This window comes from Protopterus annectens, chromosome 16.part0 (assembly GCF_019279795.1).
Source record: "Protopterus annectens isolate FY-2018-M chromosome 16.part0, PAN1.0, whole genome shotgun sequence".
NCBI classification, from domain to species: Eukaryota; Metazoa; Chordata; order Ceratodontiformes; family Protopteridae; genus Protopterus; species Protopterus annectens.
Genome location: NC_056750.1, coordinates 251396605 through 251423381, shown reverse-complemented (window position 1 = coordinate 251423381; position 26777 = coordinate 251396605). Strand labels below are relative to the sequence as shown.

At 42.8% G+C, this 26777-nt stretch overlaps 1 protein-coding gene across 1 annotated transcript in view; it reads right to left on the bottom strand.

Annotated features, from left to right (window-relative positions):
* Positions 1-26777, bottom strand: part of RABGGTA (Rab geranylgeranyltransferase subunit alpha) — a 1248770-nt gene that overhangs the window by 225497 nt on the left and 996496 nt on the right. The window contains exon 13 of the mRNA XM_044058049.1: positions 12604-12692. Within this exon, the coding sequence (XP_043913984.1) occupies positions 12604-12692 (89 nt within the window). The remainder of the gene's footprint in view (positions 1-12603; positions 12693-26777) is intronic.

Genomic DNA, 26777 nt, shown 5'->3' with positions numbered 1-26777 from the left:
ACAAATAGTCATTGCGACTTTATGGACTGTCCTTAGTTTTGGGGAAGCCCCCCTCTTTTTTTCTTCAAACCTCCTTGCCACTGCTTTCTGAAATTTTGTTTTTTATAATCTTGCTAAGACTGATCACTTTGTTTCCTTTAAAAAAAAAAAAAAAAAAAAGGAAGACTGAGAAACCTGAGTGGCCCCTTGAATTAATTTCCCTCCTGCATAATTTTTAAGGACCTCAGCAGTAGAAAGCCCAACTAACACATTTTTGTCCAGGGAAGAACTCAAAATCTTAGCTTTAACATCTTCTGGTAGGTTTTGAGAATGTAACCAAGCAAATCTTCTCATAACAGTGAGTAGCAGCAGCATCAGAATCATAAAAAACATTTTAGAGAATGTCTAGTTACCTGAAAAGTAGACACAAAGAATTTAAAGAAATGTTAACCTCAGAAGAGGAAGGTTAACAGTTAACTTTCTCATGTTCACAAAATAAGTCAGTAAAAATGTTAACGTGAGCTTGACAGTTCCGAATTCTGAAAGTTAAAAGTAGTAGAAAAAAGTACAGTTATGTAAAATCTTACCATAATAGTAGGTGTCCCTCTCTTCACTGTTGTAGTATTCCTTAGATTAGGGATCCCCTGCCAAGGGTAGCCAGACATCTGGGCCAGTACACCAAAGTCTTTAGGATGTTTTAAGGTATGCTATATGTCACACGTATGCTCCTCACATAGTGTATGGCATAAAGGTGACATCTAGCCGTACTATCCTCAGAAACGAGAGCCCCAGTAGGAATGCCGGTCCAGGGGAGGGAGTGAATACTGCAACAGTGAAGAGAAGGACATCTACCATTATGGGTACATTTACCCAACTATACTATGTCTTTCCATTTCACTGTTGCAGTATTCCTTACATTAGGAAGAGTGCTAAAGCTCAGGAAGAAACTTGGGAGGAGGATGGACCAGAAGAGGCTTTGAGAAAGTCATGAAGGATGACCCTAGCAAAACCATCTCTAGCTCTGGAGATTCCATCCAACTTACAGTGCTTGGTAAATGTATGCACAGAAGACCAGGTTGCTGCCTCAAGAACAGAGTTTACCCATTGAAAAAAGCACCAGAGGAAGCCACAACTCTAGTAAAATGAGCCTTAACAGAATAACTAAGGCTCTAATCATTAAAGGAATAAGAAAAAGAAATAGCTTTTGAAATCCAAGAAGAAATATCCTTAGGACCTAGGATGAAAGTAAACAAAGAGCTGATCAGATTTCCTAATACTCTTCGTCTTATCCAAATAAAATCTGAGTTGTCTATGCAGATCCAATGTGTGCAGCACCTTGCAGAGAAGGGAAAAAAGTGGGCAAATGAATAGATTGATCAAGGGCAACTCATTCACTACCTTGAGCATTAAAGGAGGATTAGTAAGCAAGAACAGCCTGTCCTTTAGAAATGCCAAAAAAGGAGGACAAGCCATAAGGATTTTTAAGTTCATCTAGCAGAGGTAAGGGCTAAAAGTACAGTCTTCCAACAGCAAAGCTGCAAGGAAGCTGAAGCTGCAGGCTCAAAAGGAGCCTGAAACAATTTGTACAAAACAAAATTAAGATCCCAAGGAGAAGGAAAATGCTTACTAGGAGGCCTAATATGAAGGTCTTTCTATAAGGAATTGTTTAGCTTCAACTCTAGAAATTAAAGGAGGAGATAAAGGCAGACAAGGAGAAACAGCTGATAGCAGTATGAGCAGTTCACACAGATAAGACAGAACTAAAGGAACATCCACAGTAAGTAGGTCCAGGATACGAGAAAGACACCAAACAGAAAACCTCTTCCATTTGGATAAGTAGGATTTCCTAGTATTTGGTTTGCTGGCCTCCTGCAGGACCCTAAGCATGTCTTCAGGAAAAAAAAGGGTCTATGTGCAATCAAAATCCTATCACCCACACAGTGTCAGCTGAAGAGTGAACAGATGGGGCAGCTGCGAGATCACTTGTCCTGTGTGAGTAGGTCCACCATATGAGGTAACCTGTGATGATTGCCCTTGGCTAAATACAAACAGGAGAGAAATAATGCTGTCTCTGCCAAAAGGGGAGTCACCACCAAGATTATGGAAGCATCCTGCTGAATTCTGAACAGGACTTTTGGAATGAGGAGAAGGGGAGGGAAAGCGTAAAGAAGGATCCACTTCCAAGAAAAGGAGAAGGCGTCCACCTTCCAAACCAGAGAACCTGGGACACTGGCACAAAAAAGATGAAGCTGTTTGTTCAGAGGGGAGGCAAAAAGATCTATTTGAGGAGTACCCCACTGTGGACGATGTCAGAAACACATCCCTATGAAGCATCCATTCATGGGACAGAGTTGATGACCAGTGCAGTGCGTCTGCCACAATGTTTTGACCTGAGGGAATATAAACTGCCTGAACAGTCAATTGATACAGGATAACAAACTAGGAGTGCCAACTGTTTGTTTATGGGTCTGTGGTTAATCATTAAAAGAAATTAACATCGAACAGCTATTCATCGAATGGCCATCCAACTACTTGGCCAACACTTCCACATCTCACACATGGCAGTATTACAAACCCCTTTTCCCCACTGTAGTGCAGTCTTGGAGTTGGTATATGTAGTTGGGGGGGGGTGGTGAATCACTCCACCTGGGTGGGTACCCCTGGCAAATAATAGACAGGACTAGTAATCTGTAGCCAAACAGGAAGAGAGAGAGAAAGGCAAACAGAAAGAGGAAAATGGCTGGGAAGAACAGGATAGTCAGACAGCACCTGGTTTAACTGGAAAATGAGACTTCTGAGGCACAGACGTCTGAGTAGCCTTAGCAGGAGGAGCCAGCTTGCCACCCTTCCTACCCTTACGAGAAGGGCGAGATTGCCTGTGAACAAAGGCTGGCTTTATTGAGGTAGTTTCTCTAAAATTTAGGCACAGGAGAAACAAACATGTTTAAGTTCCTGTAAAACCTTGTCCTTATACTGAAGGGACTTGAACATAGCAGCAGCTTACCCAAACAAGCGTTTATTATCAATATGAGCATCCATCAACTTAGCCTTAATATCATCAAGGAAAGGGTTGAAACCAAAGCCAACAATATCTCCTCATCACTGACCCAAAAGCAGCGGCCTGCATCTGCTGTATCACAACTACACTTGATGGAATGACAAGCCACCTGGAAGAAGTCCCTAAAAGGGAAAGGGCAGAAGATTTACCCTCAGACTCTGGAAGGTCAGAAATAATTTGACAGGCCAGACAGGACAGCCAACAAATATCTGGACATATGGGTTTAATAATTAACCGCCCTAAATGCCAAGGTAGCAGAGGTATAAACCTTCTTGCCTTTCCATGGTCCTGCTATCTTTCAGAGGGCAGTAAACTTGGGAGAAGAAAGTAAATGAGAGGGCTTCTCAGAAGCTACAGACACCACAGAGGGGTCAAAAGAAGGACACAAATAAAAACTTACAGTCCTCGGGCACCCTATAGAACCTATCAAGTTTCTTAAGATCATGGGGCTGGGAATCTGGACCCTTAGCAGCATTAGAAATTGCATCCAACAAGGCAGCCAAAACAAAAGGCACAGCAGAAGGTTTAGGAGAATCCATCTGCAACAACTGATATCTTATGAACCTCAGAAATATGAGCACAATCCCACTTTAACATTATCATCCTGGAGATTGTGTCCCCAAAAGAAATCTCTTCAAAAGCCATATCAGGACTAGTAAATTCCTCTTCCTCAGAACCAAAGTCCAAAGGACAGGGAAACTGAGAACAATAAAGCAATGGATTTATTCATCTGAATCCATCTCCTCCTCAGAAGAATCATGTTCCCTGGGTCTTTTAAGAGGAGTAGAGGACCAAGTGGGAGCAGGAACAGAAACCCCCTGAGGAGGTTTCAATAACATCAAAGCACTAAACAAGCCCCGAGTGAAGGCCTGCCACTCACTCTGTGGATCTTTAGGAGCAAGATATTTAGTCTTTTGCTTTTTTTTCAATGGGATGTCCGCCTTATATAATTTGGAAGGCTCAGACCCAGGACAGCATTTAATAGTAGTAGTAGGGATTAATTATATGACTAATATCTGGGGAACACCTCTAGGCCCCTCAGAAATAATTAGCTGTGGTTCCCTCTGAATGTCCAAAATGGATGTCTGCAATACCTCTTCAGCCTCCAACCTGGTCGTATAAAAGGGGAATCCAATGATAAAGGCGGGCAAACCTCCATGCATTCACTCACCTCAGGAGAGACATTCAGTGAAGTCTTAACAGCAGACGATTCCAGCCTAGCCTCCTTCACTGATGGCTGTCCCTTGCAGCAGGAAGTTCCCTCCATTGTATCTTTCACAAAAAGCTTGAGATGCTGTTTTTTAACATATGCAGGGTTTTAGGTATAAAAGCCTGACAGAACAGGATGTATTGGTCAAGTGAGACACCAAGGCAAAATAGACACTGTTAATAGTGGTCTTTATGGGGAATCCGTCTCCCACACTGGCATTTACCTTTCTTGGATGACATGAAACCCCACAAGCATCAAAAAGAAAAGGATAAGTAAAAAGGAAGCCCAGCGGGGCACTTATCTGCAACTGCTAGATGACCTAGAGATGGCATTCGGACTGGTGGCAAAGTAGTTCTGAGGATGGTATGCCCTGACATCACCTTTATGCCCTATGCTATGCAAGGAGCATATGTGTGATGTACACTGTGCCTTAAAGCAACCTAAAGACTTTGGTATACTGGCCGGATGTTGGGCTACCATTAGCAGAGAATTCCTAATGTAAGGAATACTGCAACAGTGAAATGGAAGGACATTAAACATTCCTCCCAAACATGTCAAATGCTTTCCCATCCTTGTGACAAGGAATGGGCTAAGCATTTACACCATGCTTAGCAGTAAAAGGCTTAAATAAAATTATAACTGCAGCATCTTAATTGGTGTTAGAGAAGAATGAATTCATGTCTCTGAGGTACTTTATCTAACCTGTTAGACCTGTTAGTTGAGGAAACTCTATTTGTAACAAATCATAATACTTTTGCTAGGAACACATGGATTTCATTATGTTCCCACTGAAATAATTCTTGCATTTTCTTAACAGTGTGAGAAAGACACCAGTTCTGGAAGGAAATCTTAAGAAACATTTTCAGACTCTTCAGTTTGAGGATAATTAACCAAAGAATCACACTCTACATTCCCCCTCCCTGCTAATCTGACTAGAAATCATTGTCAGACTGTAAGGGAGATATTTTTCTTTTTCTATTAGAATGAACTAAGGATTCAGGGTTTAATACATCAAAAGCAGAGAGTAATCTGTAGCAAAACAACCCTGTCCACAGTTAAAGAAACAAACATTTTAAAGTTTTTTCTTTTTCCTCCTAAGAGACTCCACAGAAAAGGGTTGGTCCATGACTGAAGTACTAGTCCAGAAATTGGGCACCCTACCCTGGCTAAGCAGTAAACCCTCACTACTCCTTCCCCTGAACTAGACAAGAGTGTTCTCCCTTGCCTGGTGAGGGTGACCCTACAGCCACATAGGACATGCTAATCTCTCAGTCCTTAGTGGCTTCCTATGGAGCAACACTTGAGGGACCACGAGGAAAAAATGGATGGACAAGGAACCAGTTTTGACCATAGCAGAGTCATCCACCAGTGTCACAGGTAGTGATGGAGCCGGCTAGACAAGACACTAAAACACTTCATAACAACTATCTGTTTCTTGTGGACAGAGGAGATGAGAAAAGCAGAGAGTGACAACTTCTTCATGTACAAGCCAGGAAGACCTCACAAACATTAGCAAAGCCTGAGTGAGTTGGTTAACCGTCCGACAGGAAAATGAAGGTTCCGAAGTAAAATTTTCTATCCCCGCCCACACACAATTATTCTAATCAAGTATAGCAAGCCAATAAAAATTTGATATTTTACAGTTTTGTAACATAAGCATTGCATAAGTAAAAATCTCAGCAACATGACAGTACCACAAAAAAATCCTAGCATAAAATAACAACATCCACAGGAAAAAACACTTTCACTGAAAAAGGATACAGTGGAAGGTTTTTCTGAGAAGGGGACTTATTTAATCAAACTTGAAAGGATCACTAGCCAACCATCTGATCCACACAGTCCACATGGGTGAAGCTTTTCGGTGGCAAAAAGCTGAAACTTTTGGTGCCCAAACTGCTTATGTGGCTCTGTTTCAGCCAACAGCAGTTTGGGTGTGTGGAAGGTGCCCTGAAATTTTTGAAAACTGCCTGCTGTCTTACTTAAGCAAGGGCAAAACCTATACAGCTTAGGCTTCTGCTGCTGTGATCTAAATGTTGAACACGCTGTGTTCTTCAGTTTATCAAAATAATTCACACACTGCCCCTCCTGTTAATTCTAGAGGATGCTTCCTTAACCCTATCCCTGAACACCCAAAATGGAAGAGTGGAACAGCCCTTGGTCCTGGCTCTTTCATGCATTAGAACCGGTACTATTTATATGTCTCCTAGACCTCCATGGACCTCCAGATAAAATGTTCCCTCATAAGGTTTAATGTTGCTCTGAAAGAAATGTCCTCTGGAGGGGAACCCAAAGAAATATTATCTATGTCATATCCTCGAGGTGAGATTTGTTCTGAACAGTCAAGAACTTTCTCACCAAAATCAGTCTCTGAAGAATCCATGGGTGAAAACTCCCTCTTTCAAATTAAATAACTAATACTGGGCTTCCATGTGATGCAAGGACATTCTCTCCTCAGTGAGCCTCCTAAAGTCTAATGTTAAGAAGGTGGGTATCCATTCCTCAAATGTCTAACTTTGAGGCAACAATGCAGTAAGAACCCTCATGCAGGTACACATCTGATAACAATGGGCATTAAGGCTAGACCCTCTAGTGTCTCTTGTACCAAAACAGTTGGGACAGCCTGTGAATAGAAACAAAACTTGATGAAAGTAAATAAAAGTATGAAAGACAGATGTTTTGTCACTGATGTCTGGGAACATAGACCTGGCCTGAGTGCTTCAGCGATATTAAGGTAGGCCTAGCTAGAAGGAAGAGACACAATCTCACTGTTTTGTCTCCAAAAAAGAGAAAAATCCACTGTAAGCCACATAACACCAAACTGAAGTCAAATACTTTAGCTTACAACTTTGTAGTTTCACTTACAAGCTTCCTCGAGCACATAAACTTCTAAAACAGTTACTAAAGCCATTTAAATAGATAAGTTACATGGTGCAATTACACCCTCTGATGTAATTCTCTCAAATAAGGCTTTAGAGGTAAAAATTCATTTAAGCTTGGCAATATATGAGCCCTAAGGCAAAAAATCTATCTATATTCCTCTAATTCATAATGTTGAATAATATCACCAGCACAAAGGGATTCATTAACTTGAAATAAAACCATAAACTTAAAATAGTGTGTTGCCTGTATTATAAATATGCCTATATAATGCATTTGTGTAAAGTTTCCTATTAATTTCAGAGAGATGACTACTAATACAATCTTTCACCTTCTGTTGTTTTTTCCCACATAACATGCATCACATAACTAGCAAGTAGCTAGGTATATAATGCTCCTGGAATCAATTTCCAAACACTCGTACAGTAAATATTTTACCAGTGATTGGAAGGGTAAAACTTTTATCAGTATTAATACTGGTACAGTGCCCGCATTTGTTACATCTATGTGTTGCTACTTTACTGGTCTTAAAATATATATTCGAGGTTATTTATAAAATAGTTTATTCTTTAAATTAGAACATCCTTTATAACAAAAAGTTGTCTTTATCACCTATAGAATTCCTAATCTCTGGTACTGCAGACAAAATGGACCAGTATTTATTAATAATGGCTTTAACAGCCTTTGAATCTTGATTATAAGTTAGCATGCATCTTCTAACTTTACTAACATTATTACTTTGCTGAACTATACCTATATTATGGGCCTGCTAATGAATTTGGTCTAGTCTGACGTCAGCATTACATTCTTGAATTGCATTATCTCTAGTGTTATCAACAACTATACTATTATAAACCCTGCGGTGGTGGTGCTGCGGTAGCATTGTCACCTCACAGTAAGACGTCCTGTTCGATTCTCAGCTAGAGCGTCTTCTGTGTTGAGACATGCGTGAATGGGCATGCCTTCATTGAAGGTTGTACGTCAGGGCTGGCAACTCAGCACGTAGAAATCCACTGCCAATCATTAGCAGACCAGAGTTCCACTGTGGCGACCCCTAACTGGGAAAAGCTGAAAGACACAACAACTATTATAAACCCTACATAAAAAAATCATGCTGTATTATTACATATGATTTGATTATCAGTATGCAGTCTAGGGACATGCTTCATTTGATTATCAACAACATTCTTAAAGATAAAAGGTGGATGCAAATATTTATTTAACAGGTTTCTTATATAACCTAGTTTCAAGGCTGCTCAGATGTGATTTATATAAAATATCCAAAAAATTAACCTGTTGTAGTGACGTTTCTTTCTTAAACTTTAGGATTCCAGTACATGTATTCAGTGAGTTAAAAAACATGTTGAATTCTTCTAGAGTACCTGTCTAAATAAGAAACATGTCGTCTACAAATTTATGGTAAAAACCAACCTTGGTATATAAAGAATTAGATAAAATGTTTTGTACCACCCACATAAACTTAACATTTGCATAGATATTTGCTACAGATGTGCCCCACGGCAATACCTGTAATTTGTTGGTATAGTTGTGTTTGAAAATAAAATATTATCTAATATGATATGTAACAAGTTACACAACTCAAGAGCCTTAGCCTCATCCATTTTTGCATATTCCAGTAAAAAATTTTTGCTACTCTCAATGCTGAAATCATTAGGAAAGCACGTAAATAATGAGTCAACATCCAAAGTGTCCAAAATATAAATACCAATGACCTTAACTTTTGCCCACATGTACAGTTCTTTAAGAAAATGCAAAATGTCTTTAACAACAGTACACGCTGATTTTATTTCAAGTTAATGAATTCCTATGTGGTGGTAATATTGTTCAATGTATTGGATTAGAGGAATATAGATAGATTTTGCAACTTAGGGCTCATATATTGCCAGGCTTAAATGAATTTGTACTTTAAAGCCCAATTTCAGAGAATTACATCAAAGGGTGTAATTGTATCATGTGATTTATCTATTTAAATGGCTTTAGTAACCGTTTTAGATGTTTGTGTCTCTGAGGAAGGTTTTAAGTGAAACTACAAAGTTGCATATTAAAGTATTTTACTTCAGTTTGGTGTTACATGGTTTACAGCGGATTTTTCTCTTTTCTGGCTGTTTGCACTTGTTTTCACTGTGATTTACCAGGGGATTATTCTTCTTTGTATTGTTTCATCTCCACATTTGAAGGGCAGTAAGAGCTGACAAGCAATGTCCCACCAGTATCAATGACCTCATGCCTCTGCAGAACTTGCTGGGAAACTAAAACCAGTCTTCCACTACCTGCTGGTTCTTTAATCAGCGATTTCTTAGACTTGTCCATTTTCCTCGGCCTGCATTCTTCTTCAGTAATTTCTTAGGATTTAGGCCAGTAGATGAGGGTTCTCTTGCTGGGGAGGGGGACTGATGCCTCTTGCAGCAGCACCATGTATAGGCATATTTTGCACTTGTATGAGGACATCTGACTGTTCTCACCCAAGCAAACTGGCACTGAAGGCCACAGCTCTTAGGTTCATAGGTTCATACTAGGCTATCTGCCGTAGGGCATTTACAAGCCTAGCCAGAGTGTGTTTGGCTTTCGCTACCCATTTTAAAATGGATTTTGCTATGCCCTTTTTCGAGGTTAGTATACTGTGTATCTGTCTAACATTGACACAGAAGTGATACCCGGAATAAATTTACGATCTCCCATCCACTTATCAAGATTCCTCTTGAAGAGAGTCAATGAGGGACTCTGCCTAACCTGGACTGGGATTTTATTCCAGAGTAAAGGGAGCCTCTAGGTTATGAATCTGTCCCTCCAGCATGTCCTATTTATTTCAGTGCTGAAGTTCAAGTCTAAGGTGCAGCATTGTCCATTAATTCCGGGTTGGACATGGCTTTATACGTCAGGCACAGATCGCCTCTGAGCAGGCGGTATGCCACTGAGTAGAGCTGGAGTTTCTTTAACTGGACAGCATATGGCATCTGTTTGAGCCCTTTGATCCTCTTGGTGAGGTACTTTTGGGGTCTTTCCAGTTGCTGCAGGTGTTTGGTAAGGTACATCCCAAAAGGAGCATTGTACTCAATTATGGGCCTGATGAGGGATGAGTAAAGAGGCACGATGACCTCCCCTGATCTAGATGTGAATCCCTTCATGATTAAGTGGGCTATATAAAATGATTTTCTAACCACTTTGGCCACGTGGTTGTCAAATGAGAGATTGCTATCAACTTGGGTCCCCAGGTCCCTAATTACTTCTTCCGTACTTAATGGATTACCACCTATGTGGTAATTTGTGGGCACTTTGTTTTTGCCGAAGGGGATGACTATACATTTTTTGGCATTTAACTTGAGGCCATGGCTCTGGCACCAGTTGTCTGTTTCTATGAGGCCCTTTTGTAGGATGCTTGTGTCGGCTGGAGAGTCTATTATGGCACCCAGTTTGCAGTCATCTGCGAACTTGGTCAGCCACAGTCCTTCCATGTTGGCCTGTACCTCCGAGAAATATATACTGAACAAGAGAGGTCCCAGGTCTGAGCCTTGTGGGATGCCACTTGTAACTGGTTTGGAGTCTGACATGGCTCCAGCAATTCTAACCATGTGGGTTCTGTCCTTGAGCCAGTTTGCAACCCATCTAGTGACATATGGGTTTATGTTTAAGCTGGTGAGCTTATCTATAATGCCCAAGTGGGGTATGGTATCAAAGGCTTTTGCGAGGTCCAGGTAGGCTATGTGGACCACCTTCCCCTCGTCAATGGCCTTGGTGACTGTTTCAAAGAAATCAACCAGGTTTAAGAGGCAGGATCTGCCCTTAACAAAGCCGAACTGGGTAGGATCCAGTGTCTGTAGGTCCCCAATATCTTTATTTATGAGGTCCATGATGATCCTTTCCATAGCTTTGCAGACCAAGCTAGTCAGGCTTATGGGGTGATAGTTTCCAGGATCTGTTGAGGCACCACCTTTGTGGAGAAGGACCACTGTTGCTGTACACCACTCTTTGGGTACATATCCTGTAGTAAGGCTGAGATTGAACAGTAGTTTTATGTTTGGGTTTAGTTCTTCTTGGAGTTCATGTAGGACGCTGCCAGGGAAACCATCTGGTCCCATTTTCTGCTGTGTTTTTTGCTTTGGAGAGGGCAGCTTTTACCTGAGCATCTGAGATGTCAGGGGGGAAGCACTCTGCTGGGATAGATATTTGCCCTTTTGGGGGGGAAGGGGAGAAGTTTGCTGAACCTGTCAGCTAGGATGTTGGCAATGTCTGTGGGTTCAGTGTATTTTTTGTCATTTTGAACTATTTCTGAGCATATCTGGGAATTCCCACCCAGGTTTCTAACATAACTAAAGAAAGCCTTGTGATTATCCTTAGTGTCCTGTGAAATTTTTCTCTCGAAGCTGGCCTTAGACGATTTTATGTGTGTCCGAAGTTTTTTGCTAATACTGATCAGAGATGCCTTCCCTTTTTGGGATTTTGCTCCATCAAGTAGTAGCGTCCTCCTCCTATTGTATAGTTTGTTTATGGCTGGGGTCCACCAGACAGGATGCCTGCCTTTGGAGGATTGGGTCTTGGTTTTGTTTGGGATTGCATAATCCATGCATTCCTGAAGGTGTTCATAGAATGCATTTATAAAGGATTCTGTGGCCTGGGCCGTATTTTCCACAGGCCCGGGGGCTTTGAAGGATTCCACCTCAGTTTTGAGGAGTGTGAAATTTGCTTTAGAGAAGTTTTTCACTGTGGTTTTCTGGGCAGGGGCTGGGATGTGAATATCTAGTGAGATTAGTTTATGGTCTGATCTTACCAGTGAGGGATACACTTCTGGTCTGGAGCATAGAGCCTTCTGCAGCCACAAATTATAGAGAATCTTTTGTGTTTCCGGGAAGGGGGGGGGTACTGGACCTCAAAAGTGTACATCATAATATGCAACACTAAAACAGAAAAGGAAATGCAATATTGTGTATATTCCCAAACAAACTGTGTACTTGACATCACTTGTAAGGGATCAATATTCTGATGACTGATAGCTCTGCGTGGCCAAAAATAAAATGACAGTGGTGCAGTCTGCTTTACCTTTTAACTGGATGTCAGACTCACATTCTGGTAAGGGGGAAAGAAATCAGTATTACTGTAGGAATGCCCAAAATATCTGTAACCCAGGCTAGAAAAGTACATGTTTGCAGCTGACTAATTTTTATGAATAATGAGTGACAACATAGCAGTCAGCCTTAAAGATGAGCACTGAAGTTTGCAGCAGGACGATGGATTATGTGCAAAGAAATTAGCGAACTATCTTACAGGTTTAGAGCAAAATACCATAATGATCTCTGTAAATCTTGTACGTCTTGGCAAGGACGCAGCAAGCACTATTTAATATTGATATAGCCCATGATTTAGCAAGTAGCTTAATTACACTAAATCTATCAAACATAAGCATGCACTTGTAACTTACTTGGGTAATAAGTACTAAATAAACAAACTGTAACCCACTCCTTACCTTTAATGCCTTGAAGTACTGAAGAGTTTCATTCTCATAACCCAAAGGGTCCAAAGCTCGCATCAATAAGATAACAGTCAGCAAACACCCTAGGACACAAAAACAAAATTGGTAAGATCAAAAAATAAAGAACTTAGACCCACAGCTAATTAACATTTACAACAAATGCCTAAGAAACAGAAACAGAGAAGGAAACAGCAGAAATTAAACTGAAAACTGGTGGAGCTGGGGTGTCTGCAGTTTCTAACTTGTATTAACAAGAAAATAATTTTGCTTGTGGAGGGAATGGAACGAGAGAATGGAGGAAAGATAATCTAGAACCACTCTCTGCAATGGGCTACATTAAGAGCAGCAGCACACCACAAAGAGCTACAATTTCCTGCTGAAAGGGATGCCTGCTAATCATCTAGTGTGTACAAAAGAGAACACTGAATGCCATGATGAGAGAACTCAGGACTTATTAATGGAATGGAAACACACACTTACGAGGAATTTAATGACAGAACAGCTAATGCCAGTATTAAGACCTGGGAATAAGACTAGGGAAAAGGCTGTATGGAAACCGGCATTAGGATCTTGGATTAAGCCTCCGGGAGGAGGAACAGGAGGACATATGTGAAGATAACATCAGGACCTCAGACTCAGCTTCAAAGAGGAGGAGGAGGATGCTCTGCAAAGCCAACATCAGAACCTGTGAATCAGGGATGAAGAGTCTGCATGAGAATCTTGTACTAGAAATAGGAACTTAACCACATGAATAAGGACTCGTATTAGTACCAAAGCTTGACAATCTCAGGGAGGACAAGAAGGTTATGTGTGAGGGTAGTACAGACATCTGCTGCAGAGGGGTTTGTGTTGGAAGCAAATACCAGAAGACTGAACCCCAGGGTAGGAGAAGGCTGTGTGAATTTAGCATGAAAACTCAAGACTAAGCCCCAGGAAGGAGGAGGCTGTATCTGAATCAAGGATCAGGACACAAGAGTAAACCTCAGGAAGGAGGAGGAATATGTGTGAAGCTAACACCTGGACCGAAGAATGAGCCCCAGGGAGGAGCTTAACACCAGTACCTAAGACTGAGTCCTATGAAGGAGGAGGCTGTGTGAAATGAACTCCAGTTCCTAATAATGCATCCCAAGGAGGAGAATGTTGTATATGAAGCAAACCACAAAATCCAAGACTGTGCCTCAGGAAGGAGAAGGCTGCATTTGAAGTAAACCCCAGGATCTAACAGCAAGTTCCAGGACAGAGAAGGCTGTATTTGAAGCAAACACCAGGACCCAACACTAAGCCCAAGGAAGGAGAAGGATGCATCTAAAACAAACACCAGGAACTAAGACTGAGCCCCACAAAAGGCAGAGGCTGTACATGAAGCAAACACTAAGATGGAGCCCCAGGACGGAAGGAAGGAAGGAAAAGGCTGTAGGAAGCCATCACCAGTACCCAAGATTGGGACCCATAAAGGAGGAGGCTGTGTGAACTTAGTATCAGTTTCAGTCTATGGAACGAAAGCTGTCTTTCTAGTCGGCATAGAAAGCTAAGACAGAATATCAAGAAGGGGAAGAGGCTAAATGCAAAGCCAGAATTAGCACACAGTGATTCAGTACTAGGGTAAAGGTAGCTAATACCAGGATAAAAGGACTCAGGATCAGGGAGAAGGCTGTGTGTAACCGCAGCCCCAGGCATTAGAATGACTGTGCACTGAGCTACAGTACTAGGACTGTGTCCAAGGGTAAAAGAGGTTTATCAATAGGAAGAACCAACAGACAGAGAAAGCTGCATGTACAGTAAGCACCAGAGACCCAGAACACAACAGAGAGAAAAAGGCTTGTTGCAGCATGAGCTCCAGGTAGGAATCTGTAGGTGAAATAAACCCCAAGGACAATCAGTAACTGTGTGTTAACTCACTCCAAGGGAGGAACAAAAGGTTGTATAACATATATAGAAAGTTGAAACAATAAGCTTTTAGTCATAAATCGTGGCAGTACAATGATGAGATATTTTGGTTTGTTCTGCTACTTCACTATGCAATAACTGCACTGTTTCAGTATATAAATGGTTTTAACAGACTAGGAAAACCACTCCCAAGCATTCTGGGTTTTATCCTTTCAGCAATTTCTTCAGAGTGAAAATGTTCATCCTTAAGAGTAGATCCTGGAAGTGAATACGTCATGAAGCTAAAAGTAGAATTCTTAAAGGCAGATTATAAGCATTCCTTCCCAGTAGCCTAGCTTTTGGGACTATCAGGAGCAACACAGCTTCTGTGAGCAAGATGATTCAATACCATGACTCATGCTTGCTGCCAAAGAAATAATTTTAGACAGTCGACAGAAAAGATACTTGGTCTAAAGATACATACTGAAAACGTGGAAGCAAGACTAGATTCCTTGGGAATGTTGCTGAAGCTAGACAATAGAAGAGAAACTGTCTTAAAAGGGGGTTCTGCACATCACAGAATTAAGTGTATTTCAAGCCAGCTTCATTGGCACAGAGAGATAAAACCTTGGCAATGTCATTGGCAACCAATGTTCAACTAGTAGCTCAGGTGCCTGCTGGAGCAAGCATGGGGGAAGAAGGGAATAATGAGGCTTAAGCCAGCTTAACTCTCTTTAGGGGGAAGGGCATGTATTCATAAGCACGCTGTTCATGATACAGTCCCTGGTGCAGACCAGGGATCACATAGATGTGTCTGTTTACAATGCAGGGTATGGCCAATTGATTATGCCATGTAGAAGCATGAAGGACAATACAAAGGCCCCAGTCCTTTGGACCCAAATAAGCATGCAAAGAAAATTGGAGCTTAAAGGAAAAACATTCCTCCTCTTACTGACAGTGCTGCTTTTGGTGCACTTACTCAAGGGAAATGAATGGCTCAACAATTAGATCAGGTGGTGAATCTGACGGTCTGAGGACCACAATAAAAAAAAAAAAAAAACAAGCGCTTCTTCCCTATTTTTGTTGTGAAAGTCAATCTTTTTTGGAGCATTTTTTCATAAATAAATTTGGGAAATGGGCTTAGGACTACAAAATGTAAATTGGGTAATATAATTGCTTAAAAAAAAATATGCCAAAGTTCTCCAACATGGTCTACAAAAAATGTATGCCTGGTGCAGCAGCAATGATTTCATGCTCAGTGAAGTAGTATCACAAGCCTTAGCAAAAAAGCACAGGTTATGTTTACAAAATAAATAGTCAAATTATAAGGACATGACACCAGCATTAATCATCTACAAAGACCAACATTTTTAAATGCAGACTAAATAAGCTGAATATGCTAGAAAAAATATGAACTTCATTATCCAAATGTAAAAGCCAGGGCCTCGGCCTTGCTTACCTTCAATGGTTCTAGCACAGCAACTATTTTTTAATGTTTTTACCCAGTACAAATCCATTTTAAAACAATTTTAACTTTGGACAGTGCTTATCCCGAAGTCAAGAATACATATGCAGTCCATCGAATTCTACAATTCATGTGTAGTCACTCCAAGGAGATCACTGTACCACCTTATAACTCACCAGTCTGACCACCATTATTTAACACGTTGCTGCATTTTGTAACCTTCAAGCAAGCCACTTGAAATGCTAGGAGTCCTTACTAAAAAGTTGTGTTGGAGAATTGGAATTTTTCAGAAAAGTTTTGGGAGTTGTGAGTATATTGTTTCCTGCTAGTTACAGATAACCTTTGCCTAGCTTATAAGGCATGGCTTGATCTGGTTTAATTTGAAAGCCTATGCCTGGAATGTACCAACAGGGGAACAAACACCGGATAGGAGAATCTAACACTGAAAACAAATATCAATAACAGAAGAAAAAAGATGATAAATACTTCATAAAAAATTCCTTCCAAGATTCTGGAATAAGCATCTTCTTAGAAGTCATTCATTAATTACCTTCAAAAATATTCTTTATATATTAATGGGAAGTAGAAAATACCAGTTACGCTAATCAAAATTCTTGAGGACTACTAGCTCATAAATTTGACAACTGATCCACTCACCCCAAAATAACTGTCAAATGTTAAAGTCACAGAAACCTGATTTGTCTAGTGCAGACTCTGGGTTTATTAGAACCCAACCACAAAAAGCTGAAAATCGGTGAAGTACTAACTTGAAGTCACAGTTTTCCTCTGACGAATACTGCAGGCTGCTACTGTTGAAGACTTCATTGCTGTTGACAGTCTCCCTTGGAATCTCACAAAGGCTGCTCCAACAGACAGACAGAATCATCTAGCACTTCAGAGAAAAGCCAGATAATGCTCATTCATAATCATGCACTTAGAACTCACCACTGCCAAACTAACATACATTTTTCCAGTGGGGGAAATGAGAGGATCACATATATGCAATGGTAAGTCAAAAAAAAAGTTATGTACTCACCATAACGTTCCATGTTGATAGTCCATCTCAGCCTTCATTTTTACATATGGGTTTGGAGCTCGGCTCCGACTCTGCCGATTTTCAAGCTTGAAGACTTCTGGTTGGCTTGTGGCTAAGCAAGTATCCCATGGTGCACCAATGCAAACCCCAAATCTTGTTTGCTGCTCACTAGCGATAGAAAGAAACCCTTAACTAACAAACCAATACTAAAGGGTTGCCAACCAAGAAATTTATAATATTACCTCCAGATCTTCCAGGATGGAGGCAGGAGGGAGAGTTGATAAAAATGAAGGGTGAGATGGATACCAACAGAATGAGAGTACATAACTTCTTTATGTTAGGTAGTCCAAACCTTCATTTTTACATATGGGACAGTGGTAAGCCCAATCTGGAATCAGAAACTAACTACTGGTCTGACTTCTGAAATTCTTTGGTAGTTGCACATCCAACTGGTGAAAAATTGCTATGATTGGGAAGAAGACTCAATGAGGTTCAATGTAGCAGATGAACAAACCTGGGGAACAAATGAAGGATTGGTAAAGAAACCCTGTCTTTATGAAAAACTAAATAAGGTGGCTTAATAGACAGGGCATGTAGCTCAGAAATATGCAATAGCTACCAAAAACACAGTCTTTCAAGACAAGTACTTTAAGGAGGCTGAATGAGATTGTTCAAAAAATGTGAAATAGCTGCCAGTTATACTTTGATGATGGCTGCAGCAGATCCCTGCTGAAAAAGCTCCAAAAGGAATTCCAAAATTACAGGAACGGGAGCGGTGTAAGGATTCACTTTCATTTTCTGTGCCCAATAGAAAACCTTTTCCACTTACTTCATAAAGCCTTCTGGTTGATGGTTTATGTGAGGATAAAAGAATATGGCACACTGATGATGAAACATCATGAAGCCTGACTAGAGATGGAACTGGATCAGCCAAGCTGTCAATTTGAGGGTGTGGAGAAAACCAGACCTGATAAGGCCAGTAAGAGCAATGAGGATCAACTTGTTTCCCAGTCGGTTGGCTTTCTGTATCACTGGAGGGAAGGCAGAAGTCCCGTGGGCCATCGTGTGTACAAGTCTGGATGCTTCCCCCAGAGGTGTGAAGGAGAAATATCTGTCCCACTTGGCATTGTCTAGCCTCCCAAAAATCTCAGATGCCCATTTTCGGTGAGAGCTGTTCCACTAATTTCAAAGACCACAGCAGCAGGATTGCCTGCCCCCGGAATGTGCATTGCCACCAGAAATCAAAACTCACATGCCCTAAAAAGTTAAGACAGGAACTAAACCCACACATAAGGCTGCTGTTTAATCTTAGCCTTACTACAGGATACGATGCATACCCAATAGAGGTGACGGCAACTGTGGTCCCACTCCACAAAGCGGTGCTTCTAAGACCCTGAAATTACTGCCCCATAAGCTTGACGAGCCTTGTCTGCAAAGCTATGGAGAGGATCACAATGGAACTCATAAATAAAGACATTGGGGACCTACAGACACTGGATCCTACCCAATTTGGCTTTGTCAAGGGCAGATCCTGCCTCTTGAACTTGGTCGACTTTCACTAAGGCCATTGATGAGGGTAAGGCAGTTCACACAGCCTACCTTGACCTAGCAAAAGCGTTCGACACAATACCCCACTCGGGCATCATAGAAAAGCTCACCAGCTTAGATGTAAACCCATATGTCACAAGATGGGTTGCAAACTGGCTCAAGGACAGAACACACAGGGTTAGAGTTGCTGGTGCCATGTCAGAATCTAAGCCAGTCACGAGCGGTGTCCCACAGGGCTCAGTCCTGGGCCCCCTCTTGTTCGGCATTTATTTTTCTGAAGTGCAGGCAAACATAGGGGGATTGTGGCTGACAAAATTTGCAGATGACTGCAAACTGGGCACCATAATTGACACTCCATCAGACACAGACATCCTCCAGAAAGGTCTCATAGAAATGGATAACTGGTGCCAGAGCCATGGCCTTAAGCTAAATGCCAAAAATGTATAGTCATACCCTTTGGGAAAAACAAGGTAACCCCTAATTACCACATAGGTGGTAATCCATTAAACACGGAAGAAGTTATCAGGGACCTGGGGACCCAAGTTGACAGTAACCTCTCTTTTGACACTCACATTGCCAAAGTGGTTAGGAAGACCTTCTACATTGCCCACCTGATCATGAAGGGATTCACATCCAGATCAGGAGAGGTCATTGTACCCCTGTACTCTTCACTTATCAGACCAATGATCGAGTACAACGCCCCATTCGGAATGTACCTTACCCGACACCTGCAGCAGTTGGAAAGACCCCAAAAGTTCCTCACCAAAAGGATAAAGGGGCTCAAACATATGTCATACGATGCCCGACTGAAGAAACTCCAGCTCTAGTCAGTCGCATACCGTCTGCTCAGAGTTGATCTGTGCCTGACATACAAGGCCATGTCCAACCCGGAATTAATGGACATGTTTCACCTCAAAAAATCCAAATCCACCAGAGCCACGACAGCAAGAGACTTAAACCTCAACACTGATATAAATAGGACGTGCTGGAGGGACAGGTTCATCACCCAGAGACTCCCTACACTATGGAACAGAATCCCAGTCCATGTGAGGCAGAGCCCCTCACTGACTCTGTTCAAGAGAAATCTTGACGAGTGGATGGGAGATCGTAGGTTTACCCCGGGAATCATCTCTGTATCACTGCTGGACAGAGGCACAGCAAACTAATGGGTATAGTATTCTCATCCTAAGGGGTGGTGAAAGCCACACACACTCTGGCTAGGCTTATAAATGCCCTAGGGCAGATAGCCTAGTATGAACCTATGAACCTATGAAGGGTGAGATGGACTACCAACATGGAACATTATGGAGAGTACATAACTTCTTTATGTTAGGTAGTTCAATCTCACCTTCATTTTTACATATGGGACAGCATCCCTAGTGCCTTATTCTTGGGTGGCTCATTGGAAGATGCTCCTGAGCACCATGGCACCAAAGGATGCTCTACCTCTAGAAGCCAAATCCAACTTATGAGTAATGAAGGTGTGAGGGGTAGCCCACGTAGCTGCTGCACAGATATGATCAATTGGTACCCTGGCTTGGAAGGCTGCAGAGGTAGACAGAGACCTGGTAGAGTGAGCCTTGATACTGTGGGGTAAGGGTCTGCCCTCCGAGCTGTAGACGAAAGCTATGCAACTCGAAATCCAGTTAGACAAGGTCACCTTGGAATCTGGTAAGCCCAATCTGGAATCAGAAAAGGAAATGAACAACTGGTCTGACTTCCAAAATTCTTTGGTCCGTTGCAAATAGAAACGCAACTGTCTGTGAACATCCAACTGGTGAAAACGGTATTCCGCTTCATTGCTATGATTGGGAAAGAAGACTGGGAGCTCAATGGACTGGTTCAATGTGGCAGAAGAACAAACCTTGGGAACAAATGAAGGATTGGTACATAAAGAAAGCCTTTCTTTATGAAAAACTAAATAAGGTGGCTTAATAGACAGGGCATGTAGCTCAGAAACACATCTGGCTGATGCAATAGCTACGAAAAACACAGACTTTCAAGACAAGTACTTTAAGGAGGCTGAATGAGACTGTTCAAAAGGAGGGGATGTTTGTTTGGACAACACAAAATTTAAGTCCCAAGAAGCCACAGGTTCCTGTAAAGGTGGTCTCAGCAAGGTGGCCCCTCTCAAGAAAGTTTTACATAACTTAAGCGACATAAAGTTAACATTTGGAGAACCTAAATAAAAATGTGAAATAGCTGCCAATTGTACTTTGATGGTGGCTTCGGCAGTTCCCTGCTGAAAAAGCTCTGAAAGGAATTCCAGAATTACAGGAAAGGGAGCGGTGTAAGGATCCACTTTCATTTTCTGTGCCCAAACAGAAAACCTTTTCCACTTACTTCATACAGCCTTCTGGTTGATGGTTTATGTGAGGATAAAAGAATATGGGACACTGATGATGAAACATCATGAAGCCTGACTAGAGATGGAACTGGATCAGCCAAGCTGTCAATTTGAGGGGGTGGAGAGAGGGGTGTAGCAAACCCGACATGTGGGTCAATAGATCTGAAACTGGGTCCAGGATCCAAGGATCATCCAGGAGAAAAGGCTCGAGGAAGGGAAACCAGACCTGATAAGGCCAGTAAGGAGCAATGAGGATCAACTTGCTTCCCAGTCGGTTGGCTTTCTGTATCACTTTGGGGATAAGAGGGAATGGAGGGAAGGCATAGAGAAGTCCCGTGGGCCAATCGTGTACCAGAGCGTCTCTGGGTGCTTCCCCCAGAGGGTGAATTAAGGAAAAATAACTGTTGCACTTGGCATTGACTAGACTGGCAAAAAGGTCGCAGCAAGGTTGTCCCCATTTTCGGAAAATCTGTTCCACTATTTCCCATTTCAGAGACCACTTGTGGGGCAGCAGGATTGCCCAGCTCAGCTTGTCGGCTATCACTTTGGTTGCCCCCGGAATGTGCGTTGCCACCAGAAAGCACTGGGAAGAAATCTCCCATTCCCAAACTCGCATGGCCTCTCGACAGAGTGGGTAAGATCTGGTACCACCCCCATTTGTTGATATACCACACAATTGACATGTCCGCATGTATCGCAATCATCCCTGGAGGGAGAAGGTCCTGAAGTGCTTGCAATGCCAGAAGAATCGCTCTCATCTCTAGAACGTTGATATGCAGATGAGCCTCGTGTTCTTGCCATGTGCCGTGGACCATCCTGCCCAAATAATGCCCCCCCTACCCGACCTGGGAGGCATCCATGGTCACAGTGGCAACGGGTTGGGAAGGCACAAAGGGAGCTCCTGTGAACAAGTCGTTGGGGGCTATCCACCAATGAAGGTCCTTTTTGCATGATTCTGTCAGCAGAATAGAGTGATTCAGCTGTAGATATTGGAATGATCACTGGGAGAACAGGAGCCACTGAAGGATTCTCATATGCAACCTGGCTAGAGGTATTAACAGAATGGTTGAGGCCATCATTCCAAGAAGCTGAAGAATCCACTTTGCCTTGACCTACCGAAGTGGGAGACGTCGCTGAACTTGTGAGATGAGGTTTTGTGCTCTTTCGGCAGGAAGATGAACCATCATGTCCACTGTATCTACCTCTCCGCCTATAAAAATCAGATTGCGAGGGCAGTAATGCAGATTTTTCCCAATTTATGGAGATCCCTAGTTGAGCAAAGATGGATGGTGATCTTCCTGTTTTGGAGAAGTAGATGCCTGGTGGGCGCGGTCAGGAGCCAGTCGTCCAAATACGGAAACACCTGGAATCCCTGATGTCTCAGGTGAGCTGTCACTACTGCCATGCATTTGGTGAACACAATCAATTGGCCATACCCTGTAAACACCCTGGGGGCTGTGGTGAGACCAAAGGGCAGAGCACAAAACTGATAATGGCTGGCTCCCAGCCGGAAGCGCAGATACCTCCTTGACGCCTTGTCCATTTTTATATGGTAGTAGGCATCTTGGAGATCTAGAGAGCACATCCAATAGTCTTTCTCTAACAACAGGAGTATCTACTGCAGTGTTACCATCCAAAACTTCTTCTTTTTCACGGATTTGTTTAATCTGCTGAGGTCCAATATTGGCCTCCAGTCTCCGGTTCGTTTTGGGACTAAAAAGAACATGGAGTAAGTTCCGGATCCTATCTGGTCTGCTGGCACGGGCTGGATGACTCTTTTTGAGAGCAACTTGTTGATCTCCACAGTTGCCTGATCCCTGTGATTGACTGGAATATCTGGGATCCTCTTGGGAACAAACGGTGGAAGGGAAAAGGGTATGATATAGCCTCTGGTAACAACTCTTTGTACCCACTTGTCTTGGTTATATTTATCCAGGCTTCTGGATACAAAGAGATGTGATCCCCGACTGGCCCCAGAGAAACGCAGTCGGGCCCCACATCAGGAGTGCTGATAAGGCCGCCCTCGAAAGGAGCCACGGCCTTGCTGATATTGCGGACCGCCCCTGCTTCTAGGGCGATGTCTACCATTTCCTCCTCCTCTGCCTCTGAAGGAGGATTCACTCCGTGTGTCTGGAAAGGCCCTCTGGGACATTTTGAACCACATCTTACCTCCCCTTTGACCTTTGGGGTATGGTCGAGAGGGGACGGTAAAACAGACTCCCACGGCAGAGAGAGTCTTTCCTTCCTGTTTACACCAAGTGAGTGTATCTTTCACCTTGGAACCAAACAAGGAGGAACCATCAAATGGGGCGTTTGTGAAGGTGGACTTAAACGGCTCCATAAAATTACACAAGAGCATCCAGGAGTGGCGCCTAAGGGCAACTCCTGAACCCACTGCTCTGCTCGCTCCATCAGCCACATGAGATATGAGCTGCATGGAGTTAACTACAGAATTTAGGGTGGACAACTGAGTAGAGATCCTATCCGGGACTCCCTTAGGACAAGCACCCTGTATGGCATCTCCTAACTCCTTGTGGAGATCCCTCTGCAACCTCGTGAAATGGGTAAGATAGTTCAGGGATCGAAGTGTAAAAGCCGCTGAACTAAATACGCGCTTCCCAAATCTGTCCATCTGTCGAGACTCCTTGTTTGGTGGATGTACAGAGAAAGAAACTCCTTCTTTGTGGCTGCAGCCACCACCATGGCATCTACGGAAACGCCCTTAGACAAGAATTCTTTTCCAGGAGGGGCAGACAGGAACTTATTTGGTCTTCTAGGTACTGGCTCCACGGCATCGGGAGTATCCCACACCTTCCGACTAACCAGATCCATTAGCTCATCGAAAGGTGGAGACACCAAAGAGGCAGAGGGGTTGAGACCCGAAAGCATTCAGGTACACCGACTCATCAGAAGGGTTGACAGTGGGCCAGTCACACCTCTGTTTAAGGATCTCTAGGAATTCCACAAAGCAGACATCATCAGAGGACGACTTAGGGGACCCCTCTGACTCATCGAGGTCAGTGTCCGATGTCAGAGACTCATCCTGGGAATCAATATGCTTCCTCTTGCATACTCTCTTCTGCAGGGGCTCCTCAAAAGGACCTTCTGGGGATGCCCCGGAAGAGTGGGGGCCACCAGCCGGTGGCTCCTGAGGCTGTGGATCTCTGTTGTCCCCGGAGAGAGTTGGGACTGAGACTGAAGTGGGAGCCCTGGGGGGAAGAGTGCTTGTACCACTGGCAGGGGCTGTAGATTGTGACAGCACACTCATCACCTCAAAAGCAGATCTCTCTGGCTCCGAAGACCGTCCCCGTTCTGAAGAGACAAAGGACGGTGCCAGAGCCATCAGCTCTGAGATAGATGCAGGGTCTGAGCTCACCCTGGCGGACGCACCGAGAGGAAGGCTCGGAACTGACAAAGATCAATTCAAACCCTCCCCCTCGGCACCGACAGAAGAGCTTCGGTCCCTGGACATGACGGACAGAGCCAAACATGTCGGAGCCGAACTCAGCTCCAAAACAACAGCAAGGGGAGCTGGAACCGAGGGTTCCTCCGTTGGTAATAAGCACTCAGGCTCCAAAAAACCAACATGGCTCGGACGAGGAATCACAGATGGAGACAAGACTGGTTCGAGTGGCTCCGGAGCCAACAAAAATTTAGGAAGGGCAGATGACTTCAGGAGTCTCAGTACTACCCTCTCCACATCTTCTTCTGAAAGACTCCTGGAAGACCTGGAAGATAAGGTTGGGGATCTCGACCCAGCAGGCGCTGGAGATTTGACCATCAAACAGGCTGGTAGAGACTCTATAGACCAGCTCCGAGAAGCAGAGTCAACTATTTGCAAGGATTCGGCAGTCGGCACCAAAGCAGTGCTCTCCTTCGGCTCCGAAGACTAAGGAGTCGAGGAGGCAGGTTTTATTAATTTGGCAGGTGGCTCCGAAACACTAGCCAGTGCCATAGAAGGCCTTTTTGAACCTTTAGATTTGGAGTCAGATCTTGACTTTGAAGACTTGGATGAAGAAACCGAAGAACCAGACAAAGCTTCCTCGAAGGTTGGCTTCAAAAGACCCGAGTATTAGTTTGTTTTTTCTCTCCTGCAACACTCTAGGAGAGAAAACATAACAGAACAAACATGATTCTTGCAAATGGATGGCTCCCAAACAGTAGACACGCTACTGTAGCCATCGGTCAAAGACATTTTCTGGGAGCACTTCAGACATTTTTTTTAAATCCAGAGGGTTTGTGCTCCTTGCTATCCTTAGACATTGCAACCCACAAGCAACCAGAGGAAAAGAGAAGAGAGTGACTGAGGACTAGGCCCTCTAACTAAAACAGGCCAAGCCCTGCAGATGAATTACATGAGGACTAGGTCCCTCAGGCCTAGCCTGGTGTAAGACAGAAAACTAGATTTTCCACTAAACAATAGACAGATTCAGTCACACAGGAATATGGTTAAATAAAATACAGTAGAAGCAACACGAGGACTAGGTCCTCTAAGTTAAACGGGCATAGCCTTGTGAAGAACCGGGTGTTCTAATTCAAACAGACCAAGAAGGCACCACACACACAGGTAGCAAATTAACAACTGAAGAAATTAAGACTTTAGCGAGGTCCATGCTAAAGACCACCAGTCAACAATAATCGCTTGACAGGAAAATAATCAATAGGAGCCCCTATTGATTAAAAACGGCAAACTCGCCAAAATAACTCTCTAGACAAGAAAAAAAATGCAACTGCGTCTAATTACTGAAATACAGGAGACTACTAATACTAGTCACACAAGGCAATTAAGGAAAATCCTAACTGCAAACAGGAAAAAAGGTGAAACCGCCAAAAACTAATGGTTTAGGTAAAGCGCAATTGTGCCTAACTACTGGTACACAGGATACCACTAAAAAGGTCAAACAACAACAAGACAATAAAGATGAAGTCCTATAATGTATATATTCAATAACTATACAAAAAGATACTAGAATAATGAGAATTGCAAAAACTTAGCCAGAGCCAAGAGAAGCACATCCGAACTCGTCAATGCAGCAAACAAGATCTGGGGATTGCACTGGTGCACCATGGGATACCTGCTTAGCCACGAGCCAACCAGAAGTCTTCGAGCTTGAAAATCGGCCGAGTCGGAGCCGAGGATCGGCTCCAAACCCATATGTAAAAATGAAGGTGAGATTGGACTGCCTAATATTTGCTGCTCACTTCCTGCCCGCTCATGTGGCTCTCGAGCAGTCTGATCACTGCTGAACATGAGTTACCAGTACCACAGATGTAGAAGTTCCTTTGCCCATTAGGCTGATCTGAGGAAGATAATGAATCTGACAATCCTCAGAGAAAGTATTTCACAAACAGATAAAGTGAAGTGGTGCAGAGTTGGTGAATTTGGAACCCTTCACCTGTACAGGAGAAAGGTCATTCCCTATTGATGGCTACTCTGCACTTCAAATATGAAATCTTCACAGTCTAAAATTCCACAGTATACACTGGGACTGAGGCTGCAGGGCCAAAGGAAGCTAGAAACCCCAGAACATGACAATGTGGAAAGTCACCAATTCACTGAAATGGTGACAAAATTCAACTGAAAAAACAGGTCTTGGTAAAGCATAATATCCTTTGAGAAAGATAATGAATATCATAAGAAAAAAAAGATTTAATTAGTATTTACACAGTCTACTCAAGGATACAGTTAATTCCTACACAGCTACTCTACAGAATATTTTTTTTCCTGTTATTTCTTTTTACCTAATCCTTTGTAAATATCTTTGTCTTCAAGTGACTGTTCCAAAGAAGAAACAGTTTTCTCTGCCCCATTCTTAAATATCTTCCATTTATAACATTTTATTTGTTTTTATTTACTTGTGAACCAGGTAAATAAAAACATATAAAAAGTTATAAATGGAAGATAT